The sequence below is a fragment of the Amphibalanus amphitrite genome, unplaced genomic scaffold (assembly GCF_019059575.1).
Source record: "Amphibalanus amphitrite isolate SeventyFive unplaced genomic scaffold, NRLGWU_Aamphi_draft 001544F_arrow, whole genome shotgun sequence".
Classification (NCBI taxonomy): domain Eukaryota; kingdom Metazoa; phylum Arthropoda; class Thecostraca; order Balanomorpha; family Balanidae; genus Amphibalanus; species Amphibalanus amphitrite.
In genome coordinates this window covers 96,176-120,862 of record NW_024883037.1, presented here as the reverse complement: position 1 = coordinate 120,862, position 24,687 = coordinate 96,176, and the positions used below count along the sequence as shown (strand labels likewise).

At 54.5% G+C, this 24,687-nt stretch overlaps 2 protein-coding genes across 6 annotated transcripts; both read left to right on the top strand.

The window, feature by feature from the left end:
* Nucleotides 1–1,500: 1,500 nt before the first annotated feature.
* On the top strand, nt 1,501–24,246 carry LOC122373738. 5 transcript variants are annotated; one of them, XM_043352089.1, is made up of 6 exons: nt 1,501–1,705; nt 11,440–11,717; nt 12,054–12,104; nt 20,899–21,123; nt 21,496–21,662; nt 22,916–24,246. In XM_043352089.1, the coding sequence occupies exons 2-6, from the start codon at nt 11,468–11,470 to the stop codon at nt 23,537–23,539; spliced, it is 1,317 nt and encodes a 438-aa protein (XP_043208024.1). In that variant the 5' UTR covers nt 1,501–1,705; nt 11,440–11,467; the 3' UTR covers nt 23,540–24,246. The 5 variants fall into 5 exon arrangements, with proteins under 5 accessions (XP_043208024.1, XP_043208026.1, XP_043208023.1 ...); XM_043352088.1 differs by lacking the exon at nt 1,501–1,705 and adding an exon at nt 10,873–11,196; XM_043352090.1 differs by lacking the exon at nt 1,501–1,705 and adding an exon at nt 11,243–11,321.
* On the top strand, nt 16,814–18,969 carry LOC122373737. The gene has a single exon (XM_043352087.1). It carries the CDS (start codon nt 16,871–16,873, stop codon nt 18,764–18,766), a length of 1,896 nt encoding a protein of 631 aa, XP_043208022.1. The 5' UTR covers nt 16,814–16,870; the 3' UTR covers nt 18,767–18,969.
* Nucleotides 24,247–24,687: the final 441 nt, after the last annotated feature.

The following is a 24,687-nucleotide window of genomic DNA, read 5'->3' as shown; positions in this document are numbered from 1 at the left end:
GACTGTAAGATGTCTCTGAGAGCGCCATAGAGGTCGTGCAGGCGTCACAATTTGAGACCGGAGAAGTGGTGTGTTTGGTTGGGTCAGTCCGCTTCCCCAGCTAGCTGGAGAGGTCATGGGGACCCAGTGGGAGCAGACAGCTGCTTTTCACCTTGAACTCCATCTGCTCAACCAGCTGCCAAGTGGGACCTGCTTCGTGCTGCGCCGTCAGGTACTGTAGAAAAGCGGTGGCAGGTACTTATGCGTACCGACCTGCCAAGGCTGGTATGGTATCAAGAGGATGGGATTTGCCTCTTGCCGGCCAGGTAAGCCAAACTGGCGCACACTGCTGAGCTGCAAATGTGGCTCCGGATGACGGCAACCAAGAAAAAGATGGTGATGGTGGACAGTGATAGTGATGGACAATGGTGATGGTGATGCCAGCAAGTCAAGGGCTGGCAATGCAAGTGAGCAATTGCTATCGAGCACAAATCATTTTTCTTGTTATTGTAGATGTCGATGTAGTTTTTGATGCATTGTGTCAGTGTTTGAAATGTGTCTCCCACCCACATTAGGTGGGGAGAAATGTTGCCTTTGAGCCAGTCATTGATTATTTGTACAGGTCATGTTACACCGCTGACCAGCGCCGCCACAATGAGTAGTCATACAGCGCAGTGTGCGTCCAGGCGATTGGCAACCCCAAGTGGCACGCTAGCTGATTGGTGCCCGTCGTTCCCCGCTCTGCTGCCTTAGTTCCAATCTAAGTCAATGTAGGATTGTGCAAAGTGCCAACATCTTTTAGCTGTAACACTGTCAGAATTATATCAAAGCATGTGGAAGAGGCAGGAAAGTGAATATGAACCATAATATGGCTGATTTGTTTCAACCTCAAAGTTAAAACTGAGTTGGCCGTCGTCCACAGTCTTGGTCTGAAGTTGAGGTCGCCATCATGGTGAACTGCGAAGCACAAAAACACTGACACAAGCTTGTACTTACATATATCCAAGAGGGTATAACCGTCCGTTGCTTGTACCTTGATTAGGCCGATCCTTTGACAGAATTCTGCTTCAAAATCCAGCCAAAATTTGGATCAGCACCTGACCACCGCAGCCTCCCGCGAAGCAGTTGCACTGAGAAAAATGGCGTACCTAATGCGCGTCACGCGCGCACGTTGCGCCGGCTCACGCCGCAGCCGAAGCCAGTTGACGTGTGTCTTTAAATAAAAAGGTATTGTGACGTCATTATCATTTTGTGAATCATATTGGGCTAAAATTCCTGTCAGTCATATGCTTAATTTTTTTCTTTAAAATTATCTTACGCTACCATGCAATTATATCACAAAACAACATTCAGTATCTATAATAGAATCTCATTTGCAGGCACGATGGTTATTTTTGCGAAATTTTGATAACCTGCTGTGCGTACCTCCTGTGGTCCAATGACGTAAAATTTAGTACAACTCTTATGTAGTACCTCTGTGATAAAAAACAAGCACGAAAACAACAAGCGACGCGGCGTCTCAGTCTCTCCCTAAAGAGCGAGGAGCGGCGCAAGGCCCTATATACCGGAGCGGCGGAGCTAGGGCCTTGGGCGGAGCTGTTATACATAATAATGGGCGGAGCGAAGCGTACGCGGTTGTAAACAAACGAGCTGGAGCAGCATTGTTTGTTTACAGTTGTGTTTTAGGGCCCTGCAAACAGCTAAACTGACACAGCAAGTGAATACGGTAGGTTTGGGGAAAGGTTTGGGGGATGTTGACCGTGACGGCGAAAGTGTTGGAGTCGCTCGTGCGTGACGCCCTGTTCGAGCACATGACAGTGACAGGCCAGCTAACTGAATGCCAGCACGGGTTCCGCCCGGGGCGCTCCTGCGCAACGCAGCTTCTCAGCACACTCGAGGAGTGGACTTGGCTGATAGAGGAGGGCGAGCCGGTTGACGTCGCCTACTTGGACTTCCGACGCGCCTTCGATTCGGTGCCTCACCTGCGTCTTCTCCAGAAGCTCCACGACATGGGCGTTAGGGGACGCCTCCTCGAGTGGCTTCGCTCTTTCCTGACAGAGAGAAAGCAAAGGGTCACTGTCAACGGCAGCTTCTCGGACTGGGTCGCAGTTGGCAGCGGTATCTCGCAGGGCACAGTTTTGGGACCAGTGCTCTTCATCGCTTTGTCAACGACCTACCTGGCTGCATAGAGAGCGCATGCAAGCTCTTCACTGATGATACGAAGGTGTACGTCGGAGCGGGCACCGAGATCGGCCGCAGAAGGCTCCAGCAGGATTTGGACGCCCTGGCGGCCTGGTCTCGGAAGTGGAAGCTGCCGTTCAACCCATCCAAGTGCACAGTGCTTCACCTGGGCAGCCAAAACGTGCGGGCGAAGTACACGATCGAAGGCGCTGCATTGAAGACTGTCGACACGGAAAGAGACTTGGGAGTCCAGATGGACAGACTGCTTAAATTCAGGGAGCAAGCGGCGACCGCCATTGGCAAGGCCAATAGAACCCTCGGCCTGATCAAGCACAGCTTCATCCACATCGACTCCAAGACACTTCCTCTGCTGTATAAGACAATGGTTCGCCCGCACCTAGAGTACTGCAATCAAGTATGGGGCCCGTTCAACACGACCGATGTGAGGCTGGTGGAGCGGGTTCAGCGACGGGCTACGCGCCTTGTCCCTGGACTTCGGCATCTGCCTTACGAAGAACGACTGAAGAGTCTTAAACTTCCCTCCCTCCAGTACCGCCGTCGACGCGGAGATATGATCACGATGTTCAACATCATGCACGGACGCTCCGGCCTGGACAAGGACGACTTCTTCTCGCCCGCCCCAAGTACACGCACCCGCGGCCACCGACTCAAGGTGGCCAAGAAGCCAGCGGTCAGCCGCGTCCGGCGCAACCACTTCGCCACCCGGGTTGTGTCGGACTGGAACGCCCTACCAGAAGAAGTTGTCTGCTCGCTGTTATGGTTTTACATTTAAGTCTACGTTAATGATGGTTCGATAGCAAATTAATTATCGTCGCGATTCCGCCGCCCCAGACGCACACGCGCACTCCCGATGTGAACTGTATTGAGTCCGGCTGACGACTGCACAACAATACTCTTTACTCAAGGACACCGGAAGCTGCCGGGCGGCACAGCCTGCCATCAGGCGCCGGCCGGCGCCGCGGCGGCTGGCAACAGCTGTCAGCTGACTGCGCCGGCATAGCTCGTGCCGGCTCAGTAGCACGCATCACAACACCTCCCCCCAGACGTGGGGGAGACAACACGTCTCAAGAACAAAAACGGTGCCTCCGACAAACACAAACGCACCAACGCGTGTCAGCGCACGATGGCTACACGAACTCGTACACTGGGTCCGACCAAGTCACAGTCAGCCTCTTAGGCTGTCGACGAAGTCGTTCGCTGCGCCTGACAGAGACCTCAGGCGCGGGGGTCGCTCCGCCCGGACGGCTGCGGGGGACTTTGTCAGCGACTGGGGTCCCGCTGTCGGCGTTCCTGGTTCGGGCGCTGTCGCCTTCTTCGGTGATGGCGTCTCGGCTGCCATCGGGTGACGTGGTCACCATCGGCCGCAGCGGGCGGAGGTATCGTCGATTCCGCCAGTAGGTGCGGCCGCTTGGCAGGCGAGCGAGGTAGTCTCGGCGGCTGCCGATGCCAACGACGACGCCTGTCCGGTCCCACAAACCAGTCTTCGGATCTTGCAGGAGAACCTGTTGACCGATGCGCAGAGGTCTCAGCGAGCGGGCGCTCGCGTCGTAGCGCTCTGCGGTCTGGGACTTCAGAGCGGCTGCTCTCTCATCACACTCCTCCGCCGCGCGCTGCCACACCTCGGCAAACGCTCGGTGGTGAGCTGGCACGGTAGAGCGCAGCGGGTGGCCGTACAGTATCTGGGCCGGAGAGCGGCCATCGGCCCGAGGCGCGTTCCGCAGCTCCAAGAGGCCGTGCGCGAACGCGTCATTGTCCAGGTTGCCTCGGTCGCTGACCTTCTGCACGAGCCTCTTCACTGCCTTCACTGCAGATTCCGCGTGTCCATTCGACTGAGGAAAATGCGGAGTGGAGATCTCGTGGGTCACTCCCCACCGTCGCAGAAAATCGCGGGTGTGACGGGCTGCGAACTGCGGCCCTCCGTCCGTTCGCAGAGTCTGGGGTGCCCCAGTGGCCGCGAAGGCGACCCTCAGGCTGGACACCAGGTCCTTCGCCGACGTCTCTCCAGAGCAATGAAAGACGAACGGCCATCCAGAGAGGCGGTCTACGTATACGAGATACGTTCGACCAGCCCACGAAAAATAGTCCGCTGAGACGGCCTCAAAGACTCGAGTCGGTACCGCCTCGGAGACTAGCGGCTCCTTTTGCTGGCTCGGAAGATACATCTGGCAGGACTTGCACGCTGCGACGAGGTTAGCGGTGTCCTGGTCAAGCCCGGGCCAGTAGACAACTTGTCTAGCCCGACGCTTGGTGCGCTCCACACCTTGATGGCTGGCGTGAAGCCGCTCGAGCGTCTCCCGACGCAGACTCTGGGGAATCAGGAGTCGCTGCCCGCATACCAACAAGCTGCCGTCCACGGTGAGACGGTCTCTAGCTGTCCAGTAGGGCCGCAGCGTCGGCTCCAGCTGCGACTTGTGGTCTGGAAAGCCAGCCAAGACCACGTCTCGGAGGGCGCTGAGCTCTGCATCACGCTCAGACGCCGCCCGGACCCTCTGCAGGGTAGCGTCCGGGAACAGTGATTCCTCCTCGGTCGGATCAGCCGTGGCGATTCTGGCGATCAGGCTTGCGATCTGGTGGGCTTCCTCCTTCTCCGCCTCTTCGTCGTCTGGAGTCGGAGTATCCACCGGTGCCCGGGAGAGCGCATCCGGGATCGCGTGCAGTTTCCCTTGCCGCCAGACAGCGACGAAGTTGAACGGCGTGAGACGTTGCCGTAGCCGTTGCAGTCGCGGGTTGTCGATGTCGATGAGGCTCTTGGAGTTCAGCACTGGAACGAGCGGTCGGTGGTCTGTGACCACCTCGAACTGCTGCATGCCCGAGAGGTACATGCTGCACTTCCGACAAGCCCATGCAACTGCCAGCATCTCAATCTCGCAGACGGCGTAGCGGGACTCCACATCGGTCAGGAAACGAGACCCACACTGGATCAGTTTCCATCGTCCATCTGCATCCTGTTGCCGCAGACAGAAACCCAGCCCTCGCAGGCGTGCGGCGTCGGTCTCCAGGACTGTCCGGCGCCGCGGGTCAAAGAAGTCGAGGACTGGTGGCGAGACCAGCGCCTTCTTCACATCACTGAAGGCCTTGGAGTGCAGCGGCGTCCACACCCACTCGTTCTTCGGTCGCAGGAGGTGTCTCAGAGGCTCGGCGGCGGCCGAGACGTCTGGTGAGAAGTCACCCAGCTGGTTCACGAGACCGAGAAACGATCTGAGGTCCGTGAGGCACGCCGGCTGCGGAAACTCCGCGATGGCTCGCACCTTCTTGTTGTCTGCGGTGTAGCCTGTCTGGTCAATCTTGAATCCGCAGAACTCCACCTCATTCCCGGCGAAGGAGCACTTGTCTGGGTTCAGAGTCATCCCGTGGTCGTCACACCTCTGCAGGATGCTCCACACATGCTCCAGGTGAGCTGAGTAGCTCGAGTCGTACGCCAGAATATCGTCTACGACTTTGCAGGTCTGAGGGATGTCACCGAGGGCAGCGTCGCCTCTTCGGTTGTACTCGTCTCCTGACGAGATCAGACCCATGACGGCACGTTTGTAGCGGAAACGGCCCCATGGCGTGATGAAGCACGTCTTGTCTTGGTCCTCCTCGCGGATGGGGATCTGGTGGTAGCCAGACTTGCTATCCAGCTTCGTGTAGAAGCTTGCACCGCTGCCGATCGAGGCCACAGCGTCGTGCGGCGACCTGACTGGGTACGCTGGCCTCTTGACGAATCGGTTCAGCTTGGTGAGGTCGACCGTCAGACGGCAGCCAGAGACCGTGCCGTCCGGCGACCGCTTCGCCACCGGCACGATGGGGTGGCACCACTCGGTCGGATGCTCCACCGGCTCGATCACGTCACTCTCCAGCAGCTCATCCAGCTGGCGCCGAATGTCGTCACGCCAGCAGAACGGTACACTGCGAGCTGTGGAGACGGCAACTGGTGTGGCGTCTTCAGTCAACTCGATGGCCATTGAGCCTCCGGACATCTTGCACAGCTTCGAGGTGACGTCAAACACTCGTGGGAAGGCTTCCTTCATCGCTGAGAAGTGCTTCCGTCGTTCTTCAGCCGATGGCACACCTTTGCTTGCATCCCACGTCGGCTTCAGCGGGTGCACCTTCTGCGCCTTCCCGGCGTCTTCAAGTGCAGGAGCAGAGCCTCGTTTGACCACTCTGCGGGGTATCTTGCTCTTCCCTGGCATGGTCTTCAGGGAGCAGACCGCTGGAGCTGGTCTGGAGGTCTCCTCCTCGTCTGAGATGGCAGAACGGATCTGCTGTGGGAACTCCTTGTGCAGTATTCCCAGTCGAACAGCGTCGTGCCACGACAGCAGCGAGCTGTGCAGCTTCTTCACCACAGAGACGGCTATCGTCCTCTTGATGCTTCCCAGCTGCAGTGCGACTTGGCACGCTCCCAGGCAGGGCAGTTCTCGTCCGTCTGCTGCGAACAGGCTTCCAGAGGGCGGCGTCAGCTTCTTGACGTTGATGCCCATCTGCTTCGCTGCCTCCTGAGAGATAACAGACACCTCAGCGCCTGTATCTGGCGTCCATTTCGTTTGTTGCCTGCGACCGTCACTCCGATGCAGCAGAATCTGGATCTGCGGAGCACGCGTCGTGTGCAGGCCTTGGATCATGCAGTCTCGGTGCTGCTGGTCCACTGTCTGTCTGGCAGGTGCAGATGCCGCTCGCGTCTTCATTGTGACGAGCGACACACGTCTGCCTCCATCGGACCTCCGCTGGGTCCGGTCTGTGCTCGCCGCCGGAGCGCGCGAGCGACTGGCGCTGCGACCGCGGCAGACAGACGCGAAGTGGCCTACCTTGCCACAAACTCGGCAGGTCCTCTTGACGGCCCTGCAGTCGCCGGCGCTACGGTGAGCTTCACCACCGCAGCGGGGGCACGTCTTCTCAGCCGACCGGTCTCTCGGGCGACCGCGGCTGCGCTGGTACTGAGAGACCTTCGCCAGGGTCGAGCCAGCTGGCTCACGAATGGCTGAGCTGTTGGAGGCGGCATTCTCTGACGCTCGGGCGATATCCACTGCCTTCTGAAGCGTGAGATCCGGCTCTTCCAACATTCTGCGGCGTGCTTCTTCGTCTCGCGTGCCGACAACGACTCGATCTCTGAACCTGTTGTCCTGGCAGTGGTGACAGAAATCACAGAACGATGCAATCTCTTTCAATCCGCAGAGAAAATCGTCCACGGTCTCACCGGGCTCCTGTACTCGCGTGTAAAAATCTCTCCGATCAATGATGACGTTACGCTGGCGGCGCAGATGCGTCTGCATCGCCGTGATGATGGTGTTCATGTCAGCGTCTTCGGGGATCGGCAGGCCGTACCTGACCACCCTGGTCCAATCATCATCAAGCAGAGCGAGTAGGGCTGCCTTCTGCTCGGGCTGGGCTAGCCTGTTGACGCCAGTCAGCAGACTGTAGCCGTGAAATTTCTGTCGCCAGGATTCAAACTCCTTCAGTGACGCCGATGACGACAACTGTGGAGCGGGAGTTGCTGATGCCGGCAGTCTGGGCGGTAGATTGACGGCTGCGCTCGTATCGGCTGGGGTGGCCGCTGCAGTAGCCGCCGCGGCTGCAGCGTCGGCCCCGGCCGCCGGCCCGGCCCATATCCGTTCCATTACGGCCACCATACGCTCCTCCCGCTGCTGGCTTTGCCGCTGAGCTTCTTGAGCCAGCTCCAGTTGCTGGGCGAGGAGTTGGGCGAGGGCTCCCAGGTCTACCGGCTTGCCTTCCTCCGTCATTGCGAGAAAAGCGCGCTAAAACCGACGAAAAAATGCTACATTTAATGATAAAAAGTAAATTATACCGATCGCGCCATGTTATGGTTTTACATTTAAGTCTACGTTAATGATGGTTCGATAGCAAATTAATTATCGTCGCGATTCCGCCGCCCCAGACGCACACGCGCACTCCCGATGTGAACTGTATTGAGTCCGGCTGACGACTGCACAACAATACTCTTTACTCAAGGACACCGGAAGCTGCCGGGCGGCACAGCCTGCCATCAGGCGCCGGCCGGCGCCGCGGCGGCTGGCAACAGCTGTCAGCTGACTGCGCCGGCATAGCTCGTGCCGGCTCAGTAGCACGCATCACAACACTCGCCATCGACAAATGTTTTCAAGAACCGGCTGGACAAGCACTGGATGAACTATGCCTTCATCGCTCCACAATAGATAAGACTGTTAATGCTACCCGAGCTCTCTACGACGGATCCACCGGGCAATCCTAGTGCCTTCAATGATCCCCAAATATCAGGTATCAGGTATCAGGAATGTTGTTGTTTGTTGTTGTTTGCAGTTCAAGTTATTGTTATGATTAGAGCAGTGACAGCGAATAGCACTGCTTTTATAAGCCTTGGTAAGAAGAATATTTATATGTGACCTGGGCCCTGTTCGGTCGATGTTTTATATCAGCGTGCTGTCGGTTTTCCCCATATAAGGAAGTTATTGCTGGCGCGTCTTGGCCTCTCATTGGTCTAACGAATAGACCACTTGAAGTCGACCAATGAGGAGCCAAGAAGTAGCAGCATGGTCGCAGCGTGCTGATAAATAAACGGGGGGCGAACAGAGCTCAGCTTTAGAGAATCAAGATTGAACGAACCGTAACATGGGTTTGGGTTGGGGCCTCAGCCTGGGCCGGGAAAGATAATGCAGTCATAGGTATATCGATACCACCAGACTAGTTGCATTGCAGTACCTGAACTGTTTTCTCCAAGGTCATATATGGGTTTCTCCATGTTATCAGAGGGAGCCCCACCGTGTGTACAATGTTGCACACCACTGGGCGCCCATGCGTTGACTCGCGGTAATTGCGGTCCCCCCTTGCATAACGCTCTGCTGTGTTATGGTCAGATGTGTGCAAGCATTAACGACGATGCGACCCCACGGGCACGCGGCTTTGTGACTGTTGCCGTCGTGCCGGTCCCAGCCCACCCTGCTGATGTGTGCGAGAGGGTAGGCATGGTGAGAAACGCTGGATAACGTCTCAATTGATGGTATGCATCCTTGCAATTTATCGCCGTTGCTTCCCGGCCAGCCCTCCGATGTGTAGGTACGGGAGCTGGGCTCCATCCTTCCCATCGCATGGTTAGCCGTTGAGAGATGTCCAATGTCCACACTCACTATATTCCTTTTGAAGCTCATGATTGCTCATCACTTGACATTCGGGGCTCCAAGATAGGGGGACCCCAGGCTAGGGCTGCGGAGTCGTAGCCGTACCCGTAGCCATAGCCGTAGTCGGTCGGAGTCGGAGCCAACCGCACTGACGAGTTGGAGTCGATTGTAGGAGCTGGAGCCGGAGTTGGAGTTAACGGAAATCCATCGGCTCCGCGAACCTACCAGGACTGTGGAGTCGGAGTCGGTCGGAGACTCGGAGTTGACAGTTCTGCCCGGAGTTGAAGTCGATTTTACCGATAATTCATTGACTCCGCAGTCCGCAACCCTGTACAATGTACAGTGTACCCCAGACCTAGTGGCCTTCAATTCCCGACCTCGATAAGATAAGATATGTCAGCCACACGGACACCAAAACAGTAGGTTGTGATGTTCAGGTGTGCCTCCAGGTCCCTATAGATGAAGCACCGCTGTCTCCACTGTCCAGAGGCAGCAGTTGCGGCCAATCAGTGCAGGCCCACATATTGATACAGGCACAGCTGTCAGCTGATACAGTGGAGGTACTGCCTTATCATCTTAGACTGATTGGCATGGAACTTTAACTGGTGCTGGTTAACTACTGAACTCCTGGCCACGCTGAAGATGGGACTCGGCATTTACTTTCCAAGATTTGCTCAAACTTAGAGGCTGATGGCCATATTTGATGCCATGTCCCTGAAGCTGTTCTAGCCATGGCACCCATAATTGTCATCGTGTGGGCATCTGCTGGCGCCTCCTGTTGGAAATAGGCTCCTCTCGTCATCTCACTTGCCTTCTCGTTTCTGGGGATTCCACTTTGAGCCGACACCTGCAGCCTGCAGTGTGATTTCTTGGCCTCATGTTTCCTGTAATTCCTTGGCTTTGGGGGGTATGAAATAGCAGCATCTATACCAAAGCTATGTAAGCCACAAGATAAACCATTCAGAAATCAGAGATCACTGCTCCCAGCTGAGTTTTCTGTGATCCGACGCCTCCACTCACCTGGGTCAGCACTGCCTTGGAATCAACACGAATGACTACTGGTCTCTCTGAATACCTGAGAGGCTGCTTCTTCCAGCGTGCTTTTGATGCCATGAAGCTCAGCAGGAGACTGAGTACCTCCACTGGATATGTTGCTCCAATTCCATTTGGCTTGCTCCGGAAAAAAAAATGTAGCGTGTCTGCTGTCTCCTGACGGATCGTGTTGCGAATGTCCTGACCGACCTTGTTGTTGTTGGTCAGGTTGATCGTGATCGCTCCCCGTCGGAATGTTCGAAACTTCTCTCCCCATTCTTCTCTGGTATTTTCAGCATGGTATGGTCGTTGCCGCCCCTTCGTCCCCTCTCTCCATTCCGAAGTTGATATCTGTTGACAAGACTATCGAGACCTGTTTGACTGTTCAACAGATACCGAGATATCTGTTGACAAGACCTGTGAGTGATCGCAGATTGGCACCGTCGTTAAAAGTAGTTCTTAATTAGTTCTTAGTTAGTTCTTATGGTGCGAGCGGCGCCTATCTTTCAGTCTACTTCTTTTCTGAGGCATTAAATGGGGGGGGGGGGGTCATCAATACTGTGTCTTACGGTGAATTCCTTTGTCCTTGTGTGGCTTGGGGGCTATTTTTTGATAATTTACCGCAAACGAGCGCTGGAGCTGATAGCAGAGTTGTCAAAATCAGTATTTATTCCAAAGCGAGACTCTGTATAGTTTGAACTTTGTCGGAAATTCCGGGTCATTTTGCTCTAACTCGAAGCCAACCAGAGTCGGCGATGGCCAAGATATCCCTGATTAGGAGTTATGATTGAAAGAATTTCATGCGCATTGTGGAAATTTTTATCTTGCATATCTGTAGATTTTTACACTGACAAGGCGGACAAGGCCCACGGCCCACACATTACTCACCTGAAAAGTATTTATATTCTATTAGCAATGTTTCATGCCTAATATCATCTTCCATTCAGCTTAACTGCGTAGGACTTTTGGTGTTCTCGTTCATGATGCATATCGACCTCGGCATAGCATTTTAATGAAATGGTATTTTTATGCGTTTCCATCGAAGTTATTCCGTGTCTTGCCATACTTTTGCAAATTTCTTCCCCGTTCATTGTGTATTGGTGCGACCGCTGCTGAGCTCGGCTCGGCTCTGTTCCAGACGGCCCCGTCGGGCGCCCTCTGACGGGATGGCGACCGGCGCCGCGCCAGCCAGGATCCAGACGTTCGTCTTCTTCGACCTGGAGGGGACGGGGCTGCCCAGCCAGCCGGCCGACTACCCGGTGCGCATCATGGAGCTCTCCCTGGTGGCTGTGCAGCGGCCGGCTGGCTGCGGCGCGGCGCAGCCCCGGCGCCCGGTGCCCATCCCCGGGAAACTCGAGCACCTGCCTCCCAACGAGAGGGGCCGCGTGACGCCGAAGCGGCCAACCAGAGAGCATGGTGAGGAGGCGTGGGAACGCCGGGGATGTGGAATGGGTCCAGGGTGTAACACGTGACGACTTTTGGTGTATGTAGGTATATGTTGATTTCGCGCCTGTGTTGAGGCTCGTAAATGGCTGGAACTGGAAGGTTTTACATAAAGTTTTTGTCTATTCGATCAGTATCCCTCTGAGTTGGCAATTCTTCATACCAATGTAACATACTTCATCCGGTCAGAGTCCTTTCTATTCCACACACATTGCCCTGAAGCCCAACTTATAAACAGACGTGCATGGTGGATTAAATGATTCCATTTTGTATACCCCATCATGACGATGACTGTCCTTTCTCTTTTAGGACTTCTATCCTGGCTTATCAACCTAATCTTGTATGGATTTCAAGCCTTCTGTAAGTCTCTTTTTAACCCGCGCCCCAGTGGCGGTCTCAGCCAACTTCGCTCTAGTGGGGGGGGGGGGGGCATATGTTACCACCCACCTCTAACTCACCCCGCAGGGGGCTGACCGTGGTCAGAGCTGCTGCTTAGCCGGGGTCATCTGGCTCCGGCTGTGCGGCGGCTGTGACTTCGGCCAGTAAGGGGAGTAGCGCCCCCTCGGCCCCAGCTTGACGCGCGTTTGACCTGGACTTGCCTTGCTTACCGGATGGATTGTCTGCAGGATTGGCCCCGCAGGGGGTTGGCAGTGGCCTGGGTCGCTGTTGGACTGGGCTCCTTGGGCCCTCGCCCCGCGGCGGCCCTGGCCTCGGCCAGCAAGGGGAGTAGCGCCCCCTCGGCCCCAGCTTGACCCATGCTTGCTTACGATTTGCTTTTGATCACTGGATGGACAGATGGTACGGCCCGACTTTTCTTGGTTTCCGTGGTTTTGTTTCTCTTGAGCGGTCTTTGTTTGCTTTTGCTTTGCTTCTCACCGGATGTCTGCGTTTCGTTCGATCACAGCTTTCTGATTCCTTTCCCCCTTTTTTCGTTGTTTTTTTGCACCCGCAGGAACACAGCCGAGTTGGGCTAGTGTAAGGGGAGTGGCGTCCCCTCGGGTACTAGCCGGTTTTACTAGGCTAGGCGAGCCGACCCGTACCCCAGGACAACGGGATCCTGGAGGTTGAGCCCCCCACCGTGCGGAGCCAGTCGCGGTGGCTGGGCAACACGCCTCTTTGGCCCTGAGTTCTGTAAGGGCGGGACACTCAGTGGGGCGCCGCACTTGAGGAGCCATTCCCAGTCGTGATGCCGCCGGGGGTGGTGTTGGAGAGGTGTCGCCGGCGGGGTTCGGGCACTTGTGCTCGTCCTCCGTCGGTGGGACTGATCTGTCGCTGCCCCTGGCGGTGACTCGGCGAGGCGTCAAGGGAGGAGGCGGTATCCGACCGTGGGGGGTGGTGAGTCTCTCTCTCCCCCTCGGAAGGTGCCGCCAAGTCCCGTACAGTCAGCTCGGCCGTCCTAGGCCTTGTAGCGGCGCCGTTGCGGAGCGTCGGCGGCCGAGCTGGCGGAGACCAAGCACACTTACATGGATGACCGGACCAACCCCCCTTCCCCTCAATCCAACCCCTCGGCTTCGGCCGATTCTCGCCCGTTGGCCTCGGCCGGCGGGCGAACGTCACACGAGAAGGTTCCTCGAAACCCAAAGATCCTTATCCTAAGGAGCAGTGACAAACAGCTGGGTGCGCTGTCCCCCTTCCAACGGAAGGACGGCTGCGACCGCCTCGGCAAGATCCTCCGCTGCGATCGGATGCGCGATGGGGCTTTGGAAGTCGAATTCGAGAAAAGTGAGGAGGCTGCAAAAGCCTTAAGCGCCACCCGATTTGTGTATACCGAGGGACGGGCCTCCGGCAGGAAGCTGGTCTCTGTCTCTCTCTCAGTTGAGCCGCACAGGTCAAAGAACTCGAGCAGAGGGGTCATCAACTGCTTTGACCTCAGAGACGTGAGCAATGACGACATCGCAGACGGCCTCGCCGACTTTGGCGTCACAGCAGCACACCGCATCTTGGCGAGGAGAGGCACGGTCCCCACGAATAACATTATCTTAACCTTTGACTCCACCGACATGCCGAGCGAGGTTCGCGTGGGGTACGTGAGGGTTCGTGTGCGACCTTACGTCCCGGCACCCATGCGTTGTTTCCGCTGTCAACGTTTTGGTCATACGAAGGACAACTGCCGAGGCAAACCCGTGTGCTCCAAGTGTGCTTCCCAGGACCACACTGACGACACGTGCAGCTCGGAAACCCCTCGATGCGTCAACTGCGGAGAGGGGCAGACACCGCACTCCGCGTATGACAGGTCCTGCCCTACATACGTCAAAGAGAAGGAGATAAACACCATCAAGGCTACCAGAAATCTGTCGTTTAAAGAGGCCCGGGAGGTGTATAACCAAACTCACCCGAAGACCTCGTATGCCCAAAAGGTGAGAGTGACAAACTCAACCGATGCCTCCCAGATGAGTGTTGCACAGCTTGTGCAGCTCCTCAAGCGATTCGGCCTCACTGTCGTAGCCACTGATGGCTCAGCGGACCCCCCGGCGCCTCGTGCGCCGCCGAGCGACACGGAGCAGGCTGCTCAGGAGTCAGTGTGGGGTCCACCCAGTCCGGCTCCAGCCGCGAGTGGAGACGAGTGGACCGTCGTCCAGCGCCGACAGGGTGGTCGGCGCCCCCCGGCGCAGGGTAAGGCGCCACCCACCCCGCCCCGCCCCCGACCGTCTACGGCGGTGCAGGAGGCTCTGCGGCGGGGGGAGGAGGAGAGGAGGGCACGTGAGGCGAGGAGGGCTCGCCTCGTCCAGAAGGCCCTCGAGGCTAAAGAAGCCTCGTCTGCCGACTCCGCCTCCGGGAGTGCCAACGCGGCCGCCGCCGCTGACACCCCGGAGACACCTGAGGCGGGGACTCGGCCCATCATGGGTCCCCCGCCGCCTCCTCCACCTCCGCAGCGGCGGCCACCACCGCCGCTGCCAGAGACGCCTGTGTCGAGGACACAGGCCGCCGCCTCGACATCTCCGTCCGGGCGGCAACAGTCCTCCGCGGCTCCAGGGCGCCTCGCCAAGCGGCAGACGCCCCCGAGCTGGTCGCCCTCGGAGGGTGACGCCCCTCGGGCGAAAAAGCCCCAGCAGGGCTCGAGCCACGCCCGATCTGCCTCCGCTGAAGGGAGGCTTCACCGAGAGGGCTCGGGGCACCCCCGCATCCATTACGGGGGGAGCGCCTCCTCGGAGTTAGAGGACCTAGTCTAGTCTTTCATTCTAGTCATTTCCTCTTTTATCCTTTTATCTTTTTCGCGCTATTGCGCTTTTTTACCAGGTGCATTTCTCTCGGTGTTTTTTACCTTTTTTGTGGTCAGTCAGGTATCTGCGTGCGCCTTTGCCTCATGTTATACGCGCCCTTTTTGCGCCTTTTTAACCACGCCTTTTATTCTACAGTGGAACTGTAGAGGCCTCCGGGCCAACTACCAGGACCTACAGTCTCTTATCCGTTGGCGCACACCCCTTGTTTTAGGTCTCCAGGAGACCAAGCTTGCGCCAAATGTCACCCTTGCCATCAAGGGCTACTCTGTTTTTAGGAGAGACCTGGACACCCCTACCATTGCCCATGGAGGTGTGCTTCTGGCGGTTCACCACAGCGTACCTGCGCGCCAGGTGCCGCTGCAGACTCCCCTGCAGGCGGTGGCCGCCAGAGTTGATTTCAACCACCGGGAACTGACTGTGTGCTCCTTATACCTTCCACCAGGTATAGCGCTCCCGGTGGTTGAGCTTCATCGACTTGTCGATGAGCTTCCACCTCCGGTCCTGGTAGTCGGCGATTTTAACGCCCATAGCCTGGCGTGGGGATGCGACACGACTGGCACTCGTGGTCGACTTTTAGAATCTTTTATCCGCGATGAGGCGCTGTGTATTTTAAATACAGGACAGCGCACCCATTTTACAACACCCTCCGGTCAAACATCGGCTCTGGACCTGAGCTTAGTCAGTCCGAGGCTAGCTCAGCTTTTTACCTGGTCCGTCCATGACGACCCACTCGGGAGCGACCACTTCCCAGTGTGGCTGGAGCACCAGGAGTCCCCAGTGTCGGGCAACCGTCCACCTAGGTGGAATGTTCGGAAAGCCGACTGGGGCGAATTCCAGGCCGCTGTAGAGGCCTCTGTTTTAGCCAGAGCCGACGCCTCTGTGATGTCTACAGAGGATTTTACATGTTTACTCAATGACTCCGCAAACGGGTGCATACCCAAGACGTCGAGTCAGCCTCGTCGTCCTCCGGTCCCGTGGTGGACCAAGGAATGCGGAGATGCGATTCGTGCCAGGAAACGCGCTTTCAGAAAGTTTGACCGGAGTAGTACTACTGAGAACCTCATCGCTTTTAAGAGAGCGCGGGCTTTTGCCCGACGCGTTTTAAAGGAGGCAAAGGCTGTTTCATGGCGCACTTATGTAAGTTCCTTAAACCGTTTTACTCCTACGACCCAAATATGGGCACGCATGAAGCGCATTGAAGGCCGGTTCAGCTCTGTTCCGCTTCCGGTTTTAAGAGTGAACAACACGGACATATCTCACCCTTCAGACGTCGCAGAGACGATAGGTCGTGCACTCTATCAGCGCTGCCGAGGAGAGCCGTCCTCACGACCTGCACCAGCCGCCGTGGACTTCAGCACAGCTGAAAATTTGGTGTACAACGAGCCTTTCTCTATGGCTGAGCTCACGTCTGCCATCAGCTCGTTGCGCAGCGTCTCAGAAGGTCCGGATGCTGTCCACAACGACATGCTCCGTCATCTCCCAGCAGTTGCCCTCGAGGCGCTGCTAGCAACCTTCAATTCGCTTTGGGAGACTGGCACTTTCCCTGAGACCTGGCGGGAAGCCACTATCATTCCTATCTTGAAGGCTGGCAAGTCGGGACATGACCCTCTCCATTATCGGCCCATCTCTCTCACATCATCGCTATCAAAGCTGATGGAGAAGATGGTCAATGTGCGTTTTAGTTGGTTTCTGGAACATTATGGTGTTTTTACAAACGCCCAGTGCGGTTTTAGAAAGCACCGCAGCCCTGTTGACCACATTTTAGCCCTTAACACCGAGATACGCACCTGTTTTACTGAAAGGAAGCACCTTGGAGCACTGTTCTTTGATATTGAGGCGGCCTATGATACAGTCTTACGACACAGCATACTTTTCAAAGTATATAAGTACGGCATACGCGGCCGGATGGGCCTCTTTATCGAGAACTTTTTATCGGGTCGTCGGTTTAAAGTCCGAGTCGGTAACCAGTTGTCTAGCAGTTTTATCCAAGAGAATGGAGTCCCTCAGGGAGGGGTGCTTAGTGTGGCGTTATTCGCAGTGGCGATTAACGATATCGCCGATGATCTCCCGGTCTCTATCGGCAGATCGCTTTTTGTTGACGATTTTGCCATCTGGTTCGCCGCTTCCAGCGCTCGGCACATGGCCAGACAACTGCAGCTTGCAGTCAGACGGCTTGAGAGATGGAGCCGCGACAATGGTCTCCGTTTTTCAACGAGGAAGACTGTTGCCATGCATTTCTGTCGCCGCCGCTGCGCCGACCCTACATTGGGTATCCGTCTGTACGGACAGACGATCCCCACGCAGCCGGTGGCGAAGTTTCTTGGTATGACGTTTGACGGACGTTTGACGTATAAAGAACATTTTAGAACGCTTCGAGAACGATGTTTTAAATCCCTGAACGTTTTAAAGTGTGTTGCCCGCACATCATACGGTGCGGATCGCAAAACTCTGCTCCTCTTGTACCGGTCGATCATCCGATCGAAGCTGGACTACGCGTGTTTTGTTTATGATTCTGCAAGTGAGTCCAGCAAGAAGTCCCTGGACGCAGTACATCACGCTGCGCTCCGCGTTGCCACCGGGGCTTTCCGCACTTCTCCAAAGAGTAGTCTTCTGGCTGAAACGAATGAGCCACCTCTAGCTCTTCGTCGCCAGATGCTGGGGATGCGTTACACTTTGAAACTTCGCCAATACCCAACGCATCCGACGTACCCGTACGTCTTTTCACGTCACGCTACTCGATCTGACGGGAGGGTACGACCGTCGTTTGGAGAACGCATGGGAGGTCTTTTTTCAGCTGCTAACATATCCTTGCGTGGCGTTCGGCGTACCTGGGACACGCCCCCTCCACCCTGGAAAAACGCCAATCCGCAAGTGGACCTCTCACTATCGACTGTTAAGAAGGACAACTTGTTGCCTGCTGAGGCGCGAGCCAGAGCCTTAGAGCACATTGCCGTTTATGATGGTTTTATCACGGTTTATACAGACGGCTCGAAGACAACCGAGGGAGCGGGCTGCTCTTTTGTCGCTGGTCGTGACACCCGCTCGTTTTCTCTGCCACCTTCCGCCTCGGTGTTTTCTTCAGAGCTAGTCGCTATAGAGAAGGCTTTGTGTTTCATCGAGGTTTCTGGCAGTCCCTTTTACTTGATTTTATCTGATTCTCTTAGCAGCTTATTGGCCTTACGTACTTTTAACTCAGTTGACCCCATCGTGCGGGACATTTTAACTCGGCTTACGTCGGTGGAGCAATCTGGAAAATCAGTCCGTTTCTGCTGGATTCCCAGTCACGTCGGCATTGAAGGCAATGAGCTTGCTGATGCTGCTGCCAGACGCGCCGCCGCAGCACCCTGCACTCGGCGCTTGCCTCTGCCTGCCCGGGATTTGTATCCGCTGGTGCGACCTTTCATGCTTTCAAAGTGGCAGGCAGAGTGGGATTTGTGTGTAAGGAACAACCTGAGAGAGTTGAAACCAACTCTAGAGCCTTGGCAGTCTTGCCTGCAAGGCAATCGTTTCCAGGAAGTGGTCCTCTGCAGACTCCGTATTGGTCACACATACGCGACGCACAGCTATCTCCTTTCAGGAGGTGAGCAGCCTTTGTGCAACAGGTGTTCCGTGCCTCTAACCGTCGCTCACGTTCTTTTATCTTGCCCACTCTTTGAACGGAACCGGACACGCTACCTGGGCTGTATTGCTCCTGGTACCACTATCCGCCACCTACTGGGTGACGAGTCACCCTGGGTTTTATCCGGCAATATTTTTTCCTTTATCCGTTCGGTCAACTTCCAGGTGATTTACTCAACCTGACCCAATTCCTCTCTAGTCTACTTGTCTAGTCAGTTGACTGTTACGACGCTCTTGCGTTGTTCTATCTTACCTTGCCGTTTTTATCAAGTCTTTTACTTTCTTAGCCTTGGTATATAGAAGGTCTCTTGTTTTGAAACACTTGTTTTATTAGAGTGACGTTATGGGCGCAAAATGACCTTCGCAGTCGGCGCGCCCTAAAGCCCCAATAAACAAACAAACACCTCTAACTCAAAAACTAAGAGGGCTAGAAAGACGCGGTAAAAAGCAGTCGATAGCTCTCAATGCGTACGTTTGAAAGTATTTCGGTCATTTTTCACCTTAGAGCAATATTGGGGTCACCAGAGGTCATCAAAGGTCAAAATTTGCCAATCGTCATTATATTTTTCAGAAAACATGCCGCTATCTCAGGAACTATGGTAGCTAGAAAAACGCATGGAACAGCAATCGATAGCTTTTGAACTCTTCTTTTGAAAAGATCATTATCAATATTGCCCTCAGGTCAACGGTTTAGCTTCCAGAGGGCAAAAACTCCAAAAATAGCTGTTTTTACGAAAAGTGTTTTTCGACAATAACTTTCAAATACAAAAAGCCACGACATTTATATTGCCAGAATCGTGTTCCTCTCGCCGAGACGCGTCGAATGAACTATAATTTGACCTTGAAAGGTCAACTTGAAAATTTGACCTCAGGTCAAGGTCATAACCTGACCGGAAAAGGTCATGTTGCATATCAGTCGATGCGTCTCAAAAAGACAAACACAATGAGACCAACCCCAGCGTTCTATCTCTTTCCAATCGCGAGTTATGGGCAAAAAACTGTTTGTAGCCTCAAATGACCTCGGATGACCTTTCTAGAGGCTATTAGCAAAAATGACACCTTGGTCATCACGAGTGGACTAAGTCATTGTAATTCTGAAATATTTGGACTGTTCCTATGCGTACACACGGATCTAGAGGCATTTTCATTTTTCTCCATTGACTTGTAATGGAAAGGTCACGCCACTGACCTGACCTTAGGTCACGGATATAAAAAAAAATCCGAGATATACAAATTGTAGGCGCCCATAACAGCATGCAATCCACCAAGTTTGAAACCTTTCTGACAAACACTGCAGACTGGACATGATTGCAAATTTTTTTTAGGCTTGGTCAGTTAACTTGACCTGGTGACCTGACCTGACATGACCTGGGGTCAAAAATTTCACACATTGTCCAAAATTGATGTATCAAAAGCTACCCCAAGCGGCGCGGCGCTACGCGCCGCGGTTTTTTATTTACACGCAAAAAACGCGACAGGGTGGTAACATATGTCCCCCCCCCCACTGGGGCGAAGGTTAAGGCTATGTCTCGTTGTTCAATGTCCATTTGTTTGCTTCAAACGAAACCTTGGCACTGAGTTTTGAACACACACCCAGCCATGTTTTAATCGGTAAGAGCGAAAAATAAAAACTGAAGGCATTTGCCGTTGATTGTAATGTCATCAATCGTCAGAAAACGTCGGAATGAGTGCCACCCGCGACTAGCCTTCAAACTGGGTTTTAGTGACATTGTAATATTCATCAGTGACAAGTCCCTTTTTTTGTAACAGACCGTAGTGCCAAACATAAGGTATTTTCAAAAAACAGGACGTGCCTAGGTTTGTTTGGAATCGAACGAATGGGCGAGTACGAGAAAGACGATAAAGATGCTCACAGATTGTTTGAAATCCATAGTAGTGATATACAAGATTCATAAGGTGTCGCAATTTTCTCCCAGTTCACATCCCATCTCTCTCAGTCCAGTATATCCGTTTTGCCGTAAATGGTGGTCTTTTGGCCCTGCTGCACATTGAAAAGGTAGTTGATTTATAAGTCGCAGTACCTACCCCGGCGAGTGTGAACCGTGATTCTCGGGGTGCGTTCACTGTGCGTTTGTGCTCATTCTGGCCGATGTGTGTTCTCGTTCAAGGGATTGGCGCGCGTTTGAACCCCGCTCAGCTCTGCTGACATGGAACCGCTGACCGCTCGACTATGCTGACCCGTGCCCGCTGACCGCTCGGCTGTGCTGAACCGTGCCCGCTGACCGCTCGGCTGTGCTGAACCGTGCCCGCTGACCGCTGGGCTGTACTGACCCGTGCCCGCTGACCGTGCGCAGACCGTCTGGCGGCCGCCGGCGCGGCGCGCGCCCGGCCCCGGCCGCGGGTGGTGGCCGGATGTGCCACCCCGCCCGTCTCAGACGATACCTCGGACGAAGACGACGACGACGACGACGCGCCGACGGAGCCGCTGCCGGTGCCGACGCCGCCGCGCGTGCGGAACTCGCTGCTGCTCGCCGTCAGTCCGCGGAAACAGATCCCGGCGATCGTCACCGATATTACCGGTAACAAACCGCCCTCAGACCCCTCTTATGCCGTACCGTCATGACAAAAAACAACTTGGGTCTTTTCAGTGGAGCTTAAGCTCTGCGAGTGCTTGTTTGATCGTGTTTGTAATCGGTTAGGTTTCGTCAAGAAGGAGATACTCCGTGAAGGCACAGCGTTGAGCGTAGTTAAATGTTAATGATAACTTATCTTACTATTTGACGCATACCTAATCATTTATCACCTCAGTGTCGACGACGCTCCGAAAATGTGAATCGCTAGCAAACACGCTCAGTATTACAGTCAGTTTCAGCGCAATGCGTCTTATTCATTATTTTCCACGATATTTGTTTTGCCGCTTCCCTAAAGTGTTATTTCCGATGTGTGGACAGAGCTCGACAACGAGACGCTGGAGGCGCACTCAGCGTTTGATCGCGACCTGGCCGAAATGCTGCGCGCTTACCTGCGCCGGCTGCCGGCACCCGTGTGCCTGGTGGCGCACAATGGCTACCGATACGACTTTCCGCTGCTCACAGCCGAGCTGCTGCATGCCAAACAGGTGAGAAGCGGTGGGCGGTGGTGAGTTGTGAGTTGTTGTGAGTTGCCGTGTCCCAGCCGGTGGTAAGTTGAGATGAGTCGCTGTGTTCTCTTCAGTGTGGAGTAGCGTTGAGTTTACCGTCTCCCGGCAGCGGTGAGTTGCGCGGAATCGTCAGGCTGCCACCGGCCTACCTAACTGGTGTTATTTGATCCAATACCAGTCTGCTGTCGGCGGAGTCAGGATTGTCATTTGTCGCTATTATGATAATCACACTGCCACATAATCGATCGGTTTTAAGTATTTACCGTATAGGGGCGGAAGGCCTCAGCCTCCGTCGTTTTTTATGTTTTCCGTCTTCAATATTGGCTAGTTTTACACTTTTTGCCGCATTGAAGTTCGGATTAATTAGTTGAGCGACATGAATGTTGTTTCTAACTTTCTTATTCTAGGTTTGTGCAAATGCATATGTAAGTAAATTGTGACTTTAGTAGGATTTAGTAGGAAATTGTAAATTGTCCTACTAACGGGCCACTCTTTGGTGGCCACAAGCATGGTTAGAAGGCACAAAGAAACTGTTGTTTGTCCATTGTGTCGTAATGCCATTGAAACTCTGGAACACATGCTCTTTGAATGTGACAAACTGAAAGACGATAGAGTAGCTGCTCAAAAAATATACAAAACTATCTTGAACAGAACGCTACCAGCAGCAGAACTTATCATCATCGCCGATAAGCCACAAAGCTTGATCATCCATTATATCTACCAAGCCCGTGTGCGCAAGGAACTCACTGAGAAAGAGAATATAACCAAGAAGAGTAACTGTTAAAGAGTCCTCCCAACTATGATGTCCTGAAAATTTATATCATCCAGACAGCTAACATAATTGGAAGACGATCAGAAATGATCCTGCATCTACTAGATGGAGTCGACGAAATAAGTCTAAGTGTGACATTGCTATGGGCTAGCAAAGGTTTGAATACTGAAACCATTGTGATGGATGACGAGTGACCCTGTTTACCTGTTACCAGTTGGTGAGCCATCGAGGACGCCTGCTTAAAACGTATAGGTACATAGTGTGAAATGGCGATTCGTTTGGCAATGAAAATGAGCCCCTGAATCGTGGATCTAATCCCCAACAAAATTCTCGCCCTGGCGGTTAAGCGTAGATAACAGCCAAGCTATTATTGACTGCTGGGTGCTGACTGCTTTGTCTGGTGCCTTTGTGCTGTGCCGCACCGACTGCCGCTGACCGTTCGTCGCGCCCTCTGCCGCAGACGTGGTTCGACTCGAGCGAGCTGCTGTGCGTGGATTCGCTGGCGTTTTTCCGCGCCGTGGCCGCGGGCACCGACCGACCGGAGCCACCTCCCGCCCCGGGCGCGCCGACCGTGTACGCGCTCAACCCGACCACCCTCTCCTGCTGCCACGAGGCCGCCGACGACTCCTGCCTGGTCTGCAACCCGGGCATGTGGGTGTCGTTCGACGAGTGCGATCGCGCGATCGGCGAGTTCGAGTTCACGTCGGTGGGCAGCCGGCGCGCCATCCGCTGTCGCCACGCGGACGGTGCGCGATGTGTTGTTTGTGACCACGTGCCGCGCTACCGGCGGCCGCCGCCGCGCGTACGGCGCCGGCTGTTCCCGGAACAGGGCGCCACGACTACTGCCGGCGGCGGCCCGAAGCCCTCCCTGGCGCTGCCCGACCTCTACGAGCGCCGGTTCGGCGTGCCGCCGGCACTGAGCCACAGCGCCGCGGACGACGTGGAGGCGCTGCTGCTCCTGTGTCAGTCACACGGCGAACGTTTCTTCGACTGGGCAGACCGCAACCGCAGTCCGCTGCGTGAAGTGAAGCCCATGTGGACGCGCCGCGCCGCGCGCACACACCGCGTACTGCCCGTTTGGTGAGGTGCGTGATCCCACACCCTCTCCACAGCCTGACTGAACTGGTTCGCTGAGTATTTTACGGCGCTTCTCACCTGGAGCGATGTAATGTAAGTTTTAGGTTGCATGAAGTTTCTAGATAGTCGCGCGACGAAGTGGGCATGCTTTTGATGTATTTGTGAGATTTCACTTTGACGCTCCCTGACGACACGTGTCTAAATTCAATTCCAAACAGCTGTTTGCTGTTGTGAGTGAAATGGCCAACAGCGGGGCATTTCTATTATTGACCTGCATACCCTTTAGGTTTATGCAGTTGTTTATAGCTACTTACACCTTTGTAAAAACTTTTTTAACTTTTCAATTCGATTTTCGTCCGTTTTGAGGCTGATATACTCTGTAATGCAACTTGGTTGCAGCCATGCTTTTATCTCGCTTTCATTGACTACATTGTTTTACGCTTGATGTTTCTTGTAATTTTAGGCACACACCTGACATTTCAGTTGGTATCGGTATTTACCATTGATAGGATGACTCGCATTGGTTTCATATCGCGCTTGTATGAAATACGGACTTGTGAAAGGGTGGTTCCCACTGCCTAATAAAGGCTGTGTGTAGTTGCTTGACAGCAATCAGCTGTGATTCCGACCGACCCGGTTGGTAGTGGTGGCCTTGTCTGACACGTAATGTATGATGTTGAGATGTGACCGTAAATAAACGATGAGTTATTATGACATCGGCAATCGGAACGGGAGGCGGGAGGGGCATTGGATTGGACAATTTCGTGCCACTTGACATACCTTACGCATCGAGACACAAACTGAAAGCTGCCTACATTTAGTCGCTTGACCAGAAACTTTGTCGACACAGCCTATGTCTTGTGCTTGATCAGGGCACTAATGCTTGATATCGAGGGAACCCGACTTATTGCCCTCCCCGCCTTTTTAAACCTCCGCGTAAAATCCAAGTGGGTTCAAATCACAATTTCAGTTGAAACGTCACAGAATGACGTTTCAACTGAAATATTTGGCAAAAACGGCCTACTCGTGAGCTAGCAATGTCACTCTCACTCGCCTGGCTGAATGTCACTCTCACTCGACTCTCGAGTGGCTCATCGCAGGTCAGGGTGAAAACGGAAATGTGTGTCCAAGGACCCATGTCATTTAAAAATCATA

Excerpts from the sequence above, each read along its gene's own strand:
- LOC122373738 (XM_043352089.1), top strand. The coding sequence starts at position 11,468 with ATGGCGACCGGCGCCGCGCCAGCCAGGATCCAGACGTTCGTCTTCTTC. Across the intron at positions 11,718-12,053 it reads GCGGCCAACCAGAGAGCATG|GACTTCTATCCTGGCTTATC; the intron begins GTGAGGAGGCGT and ends TTTCTCTTTTAG. Across the intron at positions 12,105-20,898 it reads GTATGGATTTCAAGCCTTCT|ACCGTCTGGCGGCCGCCGGC; the intron begins GTAAGTCTCTTT and ends GACCGTGCGCAG.
- LOC122373737 (XM_043352087.1), top strand. The coding sequence starts at position 16,871 with ATGGGCCTCTTTATCGAGAACTTTTTATCGGGTCGTCGGTTTAAAGTC.